At 37.3% G+C, this 8,743-nt stretch overlaps 1 protein-coding gene across 1 annotated transcript; it reads right to left on the minus strand.

Annotated features, from left to right (window-relative positions):
* Positions 1-1,072: 1,072 nt before the first annotated feature.
* LOC101494113 (uncharacterized) lies at positions 1,073-8,303 on the minus strand. Its single transcript, XM_073366365.1, has 10 exons — positions 7,984-8,303; positions 7,230-7,524; positions 5,030-5,344; positions 4,242-4,973; positions 3,109-4,197; positions 2,711-2,995; positions 2,345-2,557; positions 2,021-2,293; positions 1,317-1,883; positions 1,073-1,228 (listed from the first exon to the last, which is right to left on the minus strand). The coding sequence occupies exons 1-10, from the start codon at positions 8,301-8,303 to the stop codon at positions 1,073-1,075; spliced, it is 4,245 nt and encodes a 1,414-aa protein (XP_073222466.1).
* Positions 8,304-8,743: the final 440 nt, after the last annotated feature.

The following is an 8,743-nucleotide window of genomic DNA, read 5'->3' on the forward strand; positions in this document are numbered from 1 at the left end:
AGTCTCAATCAACAACTCTCAAGAGATGGGTACCCTTTTTCTTCCTTAGAACACAAACCATAACCCAAAAATTCCAACCAAAAGAATTTGTAAAGAAATTATGTCTGTGGGAATGTTAAACCCCTTTATTATTATTATTATTATTATTATTATTATTATTATTATTATTATTATTATTATTATTATTATTATTATTATTATTATTGTTATTATAATAATATTTTTCTTTTCCTTTGCAAACACGAACGTAACAATCTCCTCCCCTTACAAAAATTCGTCCTCGAATTTATTTGACTTTTATTTAATTAATAAATATTGCTAACCTTGAATTTCAACATAAGTGCGGGTACTTTGCACGGGTGACTTATTCGGGTTCCCAAGTAGTTTCTTCATTGGATGGACCACGCCAAAGGACTTTTACTGAAACGATATCCTTTGAGCGTAAACGTCTCACTTGGCTATCTAATATAACTACTGGATGTTCAACGTATGATAGACTTTCATCTAACTGTATGTCTTCATGATTAATCACATGAGAAGGGTCATGAAGATACTTCTGAAGCATCAAAATATGAAAAACTGGATGAACTCCCGAGAGATCCGGTGGAAGTGCCAAGCGATACGCTACTGGTCCGACCCTTTCTAAAATTTCAAATGGTCCAATGAACCTTGGGCTTAGTTTCCCCTTTTTACCAAACCACAACACTCCTTTCATTGGTGAAACTCGTAGGAATACATGTTCTCCCACTGAAAACTCTAAGGGACGACGTCTCTTATCAGAATAAGATTTTTGCCTACTTTGAGCTGTCACTAAGCGATCCCGAATCAATTTAACTTTTTCAATGGCATCTTGAACCAATTCTGGACTGACTAATTTAGCTTCACCAACTTTAAACCACCCTATCGGAGGCCTACACCGTTTTCCGTACAAAGCCTCGAACGGAGCCATCTGAATACTAGATTGATAACTATTATTGTATGCAAATCCCATCAAGGGAAAATGTTGATCCCAACTACCCCCAACATCCAGAACGCAAGCACGAAGCATATCTTCCAATATTTGTATAGTCCTTTAAGATTGATCATCTGTTTGAGGATGAAAAGTGGTGCTAAGCTTCAAACGAGTTCCTAATGAAGTTTGGAACGACTTCCAAAATTGAGCAGTAAATTGAGCCCCACGATCAGAAATAATAGACACTGGTACACCATGCAAAGAGATAATTTTTATCTAAATAAAGTTTAGCGTATTGAGATGCAGTATAAGTAGTCTTCACAGGCAAAAAGTGTGCAGATTTGGTCAGCCGATCTATAATCACCCACACCGAGTCATAACCCCTTTGGGTTCGTGGTAATCCTGTGACAAAATCCATAGCGATGACTTCCCACTTCCATTCAGGTATTTCAACAGGTTGAAGTAACCCCACAGGCTTTTGGTGTTCAGCCTTTACTTGTTGACACACTAAGCACCTAGAGACAAAATCTGCTACGTCTCTCTTCATCCCTTCCCACCAATACAATTTTCTCAAGTCTTGATACATCTTATTAGAACCAGGGTGAATAGTATAAGAAGAATGATGAGCCTCCTCTAAAATTTTTCTCCTTAAGCCACAAACATTTGGAACACACAGTCGAGCCTTCAATCTCAGCACACCATCAAAATCAACTAAAAAGTATGAAATTTTACCATTTTGAACATTATTTACCATATTCACCAAGTATGGGTCTTGACTTTGAGCTTCCTTGATATCATCAACTATGGTTGGACGAATTTGTACGTGGGCTAAAAATAACCTCGAATGACCAAGTTCCAATTGAATTCCACTTTCAACAACATCTTGAAATTCTTTAATTATTGGCCTCTTTACTTCTGCTATATAGCAAGACTGCCCATGGATTTCTTACTCAAAGCATCTGCAACAACATTTGTCTTCCCTGGGTGGTATAAGATTGTGCAATCATAATCTTTCAAAAGTTCCATCCATCTTCTTTGTCTTAAATTTAAGTCTCGCTGTTGAAAGACATACTTAAGACTCTTATGATCAGTATAAATCTCACAAGTTTCACCATATAGATAGTGCCTCCAAATCTTAATAGCAAAGATAACTACAGCCATTTCCAAATCATGTGTGAGATAGTTCACTTCATGCCTCTTGAGTTGTCTAGATGCATAGGCAATAACTTTACCTTGTTGCATAAGTACACAATCGCGACCAACTCTAGAAGCATCACAATAAACTGCATAACTTTCACCACCTACAGGTAATGCCAAAATAGGTGCTAACGTCAAGTACTCCTTCAATTTTTGAAAGCTTTCCTCACATGCATCAGTCTATCGGAACTCAACTTTCTTCTGGGTCAACCTAGTCAACGGAGATGCAATCTTTGAGAAATCCTTCACAAAACGTCGATAATAACCGGCTAAACCAAGAAAACTCCGAATCTCCTTCACTGTGGTAGGTCTAGGCCAATTCTGGACTGCTTCCACCTTACTTGGAAATACACTTATTCCATTCTTAGACACCACATGTCCTAAAAATGCCACACTATCCAGCCAAAACTGACATTTTGAGAATTTGGCATATAAGTGTTTATCTCTTAAGGTTTGCAAAACCAACCTTAAATGTCGATTGTGTTCTTCTTTACTCTTGGAATAAACAAGAATATCATCAATAAACACAATCACAAATTGATCCAAGAATGGTTTAAAAACGCGATTCATCAAATCCATGAAAGCTGCTGGGGCATTAGTAAGCCCAAAGGACATAACCAGAAATTCATAATGCCTATAACGCGTGCGGAAAGTTGTCTTCGTTATGTCATCCCTCTTAATCTTCAATTGGTGATACCCCGACCGCAAATCAATCTTAGAAAAACATTGAGCTCCTTGAAGTTGGTCAAACAACTCATCAATGCGAGGTAACATATATTTATTCTTCATAGTTACTTTATTCAACTGTCGGTAGTCTACACATAGCCGCATGGATCCATCTTTCTTCTTTACAAATAAGATGGGTGCTTCTCAAGGAGAAGAACTCGGACGAATAAAACCCTTATCAAGAAGATCTTGAAGTTGCTCCCTTAACTCTTTAAGTTCTGCCGGGGACATACGATAAGGAGGTATAGATATAGGATGGTGTTAGGAACTAAGTCTATAGAGAACTCGATCTCCCTATCAAGTGGCAACCTAGGAAGTTCTTCAGGAAAAACATCTGGAAATTCATATGCTATTGGAATTTTCTCCAATTCCTCTTCAGCAACTTGTGTATCCTTTACCAAGTCTAAGTACGCTTGACAACCTCTTCTCATTAACTTGCTAGCTCTCAATGCTGAGATTTGGTTATGTGGTACCCAACAATGTGCTCCTTGAAACGAGAAGACTGATTGTCTTGGTATCTCAAATTTCACCACTTTGTTATGACAATCCAAAGTGACATGATGCAAAGCCAACCAATCCATACCCAAAATCACATCAAAATCTATCAAGTCAATAACTACTAAATTTACCGGCAACACCTTGCCATCAATAGTTATATCACAAGAACGATACACCGACTTAGCAAGCAAATTTCCTCCAACAGGTGTAGCTACAACTAAAGGCTCTTCTAAAGAAGATAAACATTTACCAAGACGAGTAGCAAACCACGAGGATACAAAAGAATGTGTAGCTCCAGGATCAAACAAAACATGAGCATCTCTAGAACATATAGAAAGTATACATGTAACTACTGCATTGGATGTCTGAGCATCCTGACGAGTCAAAGCAAACACTCGAGCCTGACCTCTTCCTGCTGGTATCTGACCTCTACCACCAAATCCTCTACCTCGTTGCTGAAATGTTCCTGAACCTCTGACATAAGAATTTCCACTCTTACGCACAAATGCAGAATGAGTCTGAGAAGATGCCAAAGTTGTTGGTGTTGATGCATAACTAGAGGATGGATGTGTCGTGTCTATAGGACAATCCCTCCTGATGTGACCTATTTGGCCACATTGGTAGCACACCTTAGCATTACCATCTCTAGAACAATTCCCGAAGTGAAACCTACCACAAGTAGAACATCGTGTAGCTGAAACACCAGAATGTCTCTGAGGGAAAATGGATTGTGATGCTGCTCCAGAATCTGATCTACGAATCTGCACTGTCCTAGAAGACTGCCCACCATGACCATCCCTTTGAGACGTGAGTCCTTGTTGCCCCTGATAACCAAACATAGATCCACCACCGCGGTTTGAATAGTTACTGTAAGATCCTTCAATCCTTTGCTTCTTATGTGAATCTTGTCTATTGCCTCCTTTTTCCTGGATTGTGATGCTGCTCCAGAATCTGATCTACGAATCTGCACTGTCCTAGAAGACTGCCCACTATGACCACCCCTTTGAGACATGAGTCCTTGTTGCCCCTGATAACCAAACATAGATCCACCACCGCGGTTTGAATAGTTACTGTAAGATCCTTCAATCCTTTGCTTCTTATGTGAATCTTGTCTATTGCCTCCTTTTTCCTTCTGTCGTTGCTCAATCAAAAGGGCCAAACTCAAAACCTCAGCAAAAGTAGAACAATTCGACCAAACGACAGATCTAAATAAATAATCCTTTAATCCTCTAATGAATCTCTTAACATGCATCTCCTCAGTGATAGGATAAGGAACGTGTCTAGAGAGCTGTGTAAAACGAGCACTATACTCTAAAACTGTCATACCCTCTGTTTGCTCCAATCGCTCAAACTCATGAGCTAATCCATCTCTAACACTCTCCAGAAGAAAACGAGCCATGAACAACTGAGAGAACTCTCTCCATGCTAACGGAGGTGACCCCACTTGTCTACCATGTGCCACGCCTATTAGTTGAAATGATGTCAGTTCTACTGCTCTGACCTCAGAACAATCCAATGCTCTCCAAAGCCGCTCTAGACTGTCAATGAATTGTTGTGGATCTTGAGTTGCACTAGACCCAGAAAAAGTAGGGGGTTTAAGCTTCACGAAGTCTGGCAAAGTAACATCAGTATCCCTCGTTGCAGTAGTTGTCTGACCTCTTGTTGACCATTGACATTTTCATGCCTTTGATCACCCTCCTGTTGTTGTCCGACGACAACCCCAACAAGTTGTTGCACAACCTGCTGTAATCCCTGCAAACCAGCAGCAAACTCTTCCCTGGCTGGATTTTCGCGCCTCCTCCTAGGTACCTCAACATCAGCATTCAAACCACGTTCGCCAACATTAGCTCTACACCTATTTCGAGCGCGAACTGAAACGCAACCTCGTTGACGAAAGCCTTGAGCTTGAGAAATTGATTCATCAACAATTTCCCTTATAGTAGGATTCCTAGTCTTGGGTGGCATTCTCACCTATTCAAAGAACAATGATCCAAAAATTGAATAAGACGACAAGAAATTGTGGAGAGGTAGTGATGATGAATTTAACCACAGATTTAGACAACATATGTGACCCTCATAGAGTGCTAATAGCCCTTACAGGTAAGTTGTGCCCGGGTACACAATTTACTAACAAGAATCTATTATCACCCTATGTTAGCAGCTATTAGGACCTACGACCGAGCTCTGATACCAACTTTGTCATGACCCAAAAATTTAATGTCGTGACCTGCTCACAGGCTATACTCCTAGCCTGACAAGCCTATCAACTAACTTACCAATTAAACAACTAAATCGCTCTTTAACCATTTAAAAATATATATATGCTTTTTCTCGAAATTTCGACAGAGTATCCTCTGTAACTTCAACATTCCCAAATTTTGTAAAATCCCTGTTCATCTTCAATCCAGTCATAATTCAAATAACATAATCAAATTGCTTAATACACTTCCCAAAAAAAAAACTAAATAGACTTTCTAGACTCCAAAATAGCTGCAACTTACATAGACTCAACAAATGTTACAAAAATGGTCCTCGATCAAAGAGGCCTACCAAAAAGAAGTATGTTGAGACATGAATCAAATAATAGATTCCTACTCAGCTGCTTGCGAATCTGAAAAATATAAGCAACATAAAGGGGTAAATCACAAAGACTTAGTGAGGAGACAACAACCATCATCAATTAGAAGGGAAACACAAAAGGCATGAATAACTGTTTAATTGCTTGACAGAAATATTAAAAATCCAGTGAATAACGAAACGAAATCAAAATGAACAATCTTAAAATCATCATAAAAATCAAACAAGTAATAATACACATTTTTTAGAACCAAGAGGCGGCTTTATCTCATTGATAGCCCTTTCCTCTTAAGGGTGGCCTTTCCCTTAGGGGCGGCTCCATCTAACGGGTGGCCCTCTCCTCTCAATTCCGCAACGCATCATCACGTATAAATTATGGAGCTTACATCTCGTTGATAGCTCTCTCCTCCTACAGATAACCTCTCTCGTAAGGGCGGCTCCATCTAACGGTTAACTCTCGCTAATCAACACGTGGTAACTAGGTGCACCTAACGCAGTTAACGATTTAATAATTATAACAACGATTTCTCAAAATACGTATTTAAAATTATTTCATCGTAATTCATGAAAAACATTCTCAATCGCATAACAATTCAAGATTTAAATACTTTAACTCATACGTAAATCAAACTAATAACATATTATATAACAACGACCTTAAATTAAATGGATCAAAATACTCAGGATGATAGAACTCTCCTCCCCTATCACTTCTAAAACACTTAATAAAAGTTTCATGTTGAAGTTCTACTGGTGCTTTAAATATTTTAAATTTGTCTAAAACTTCATTCTTAGAGTGCATTAAATAAACATAACAAAATCTAGAGTAATCATCAATGAAAGTGACAAAATACTTTTTACCACCAATTGTAGGTCAACCATGTAAATCGCATACATCAGAGTGAATTAAATCTAATACCTTAGAACTTCTTTCAACACTTTTAAAAGGTTGTCTTGTAATTTTAGTTAGCATGCAAGTAGTACATGAATTTGAATATTTATCAAAAGTCGGAATTAAATTTGATTTCATCATATCATTCAATTTTCTAAAGTTAATATGTCCTAGTCGCATATGCCATAAATCAGAAGACTCAACAATATAAGCAGAAATCATATTATTATTATAGTTACTGATAACATTACATTTGAACATATTCTCCCAAAGGTAACCCTTCCCTACAAACATACCACCTTTAGAGAGAATAAGTTTATCTCCCTCAAATACACATTTGAAACCAAACTTATTAAGTAAAGGTATAGAAATCAAATTCTTCCTAACATCAGGAACATAAAATACATCTTTAAGAGTAAGTACTTTTCCGGAAGTGAATTCAATCTCCACTGTTCCTTTTCCTTTGACTTGGACAATTGAGGCATTTCCCATGTACAAAATACTTCCATCTTCTTCATCAATGGTCTTAAATAGTTCTTTATTTTTGCACACATGGCGGGTAGCACCAGAGTCTATCCACCAAGATTCAACATCTTCAATCATGTTGAGTTCGGAAATGACAGCAACAAGATTATCTTTTGTTGCACTTGAATTCTTGTCTTTGTTCTTCCTTTTCAAGAACCTGCACTCATTTTTAAACTGTCTTGGTTTTCCACAATGATAACAACTTCTTTTTCTTTTCTTTCGTTGTTCATTATTACCATTGTGTTTTTCATGAGATTTATCAAAATCTCGATTTCTTTTCTTAAAAGATTTGCTTGAATTTCCTTCCTCCATTACATGGACCTTTTCATGAGAAAATTGGTTTTTAGTATCCTCTTGTTTACGATACTCTTCTTATAAACGAAGGTGATTACCCAATTGCTCAAGTGATATGTCCTATTTCTTATGTTTCATAGGTTTTTTGAAATCTTTCCACGAAGGTACAAGTTTATCTATTATGGAGGATACAATAATGGTTTCATCCATGTGCATCTTATGTTGTTTGTAGTTATTAACAATACGTTCAATCTCATGCATTTGTTCCATTACTGATTTATTGTCAACCATTTTATAATTATTAAATTGAGAAACAAGAAACTTCTTACTTGTAGCGTCTTCTTGCATGTATCTTGACTCTAATTTCTCCCATAGTTCCTTTGCAGAAATGCTACTTTGATATATATCGAATAAGGAGTCAGACATTCTGTTAAGAATATGGCTCATGCATATATAGTCATCATTGTCCCCCTTCTGTCTTTCTCTTGTTTCTGCTAATGTTTCCACTTCCTTCTCCAACGGTCTTGTGGTGTTCAGAACATACACCACCTTCAAAGTTGTAAGGAGAAATTTCATCTTTTTCTGCCAACGGATAAAATTTCCTCCATCGAATTTCTCCAACTTCACAAAATTAGAAGTCATTTCTTTGAGTGATGCAGCCATTGATTGAAAATAAAATCGAACCTAAAGATTGTTGGATCTGTGTTGGTGACAATTGCTACAAGACTTTATTAGTGAAGTTGTTGATGAAGAATATATGTAGTAAATTCCAAAGCGTGTTGTTACACTAGCCTTTAGGTTCGATTCGCCCCCACCAATCGGATGCAAATGAGATAACCAGTGAATCCCTTTCAGGGTACTTTGGAAAACCTTGATATGATTTGTACTATCACACCAAGAATATCTTTCAATAGTATGTTACAAAATAATGTTACTTATTATTTTCTCATGCATTAGAAAAGAATATGTTGACTTAGTGTATGAGAATGAGTGGAAAAAGTGGATGACATTCACTAGAATTCTTTGTTTTTATTCTATCCAAAGTGACCCTATTTATAGGAAAAATAATGTCACTTGAGAAA

The sequence above is a fragment of the Cicer arietinum genome, chromosome 3 (assembly GCF_000331145.2).
Source record: "Cicer arietinum cultivar CDC Frontier isolate Library 1 chromosome 3, Cicar.CDCFrontier_v2.0, whole genome shotgun sequence".
In the NCBI taxonomy this organism is placed as follows: Eukaryota; Viridiplantae; Streptophyta; class Magnoliopsida; order Fabales; family Fabaceae; genus Cicer; species Cicer arietinum.

Coding starts and splice junctions, on each gene's coding strand:
- LOC101494113 (XM_073366365.1), bottom strand. CDS start 8,303: ATGACTTCTAATTTTGTGAAGTTGGAGAAATTCGATGGAGGAAATTTT. Junction 4,198..4,241: donor AAGGATTGAAGGATCTTACA/GTAACTATTCAA, acceptor TTTGGTTATCAG/GGGCAACAAGGACTCACGTC. Junction 2,294..2,344: donor CTAGGTTGACCCAGAAGAAA/GTTGAGTTCCGA, acceptor CAAAAATTGAAG/GAGTACTTGACGTTAGCACC.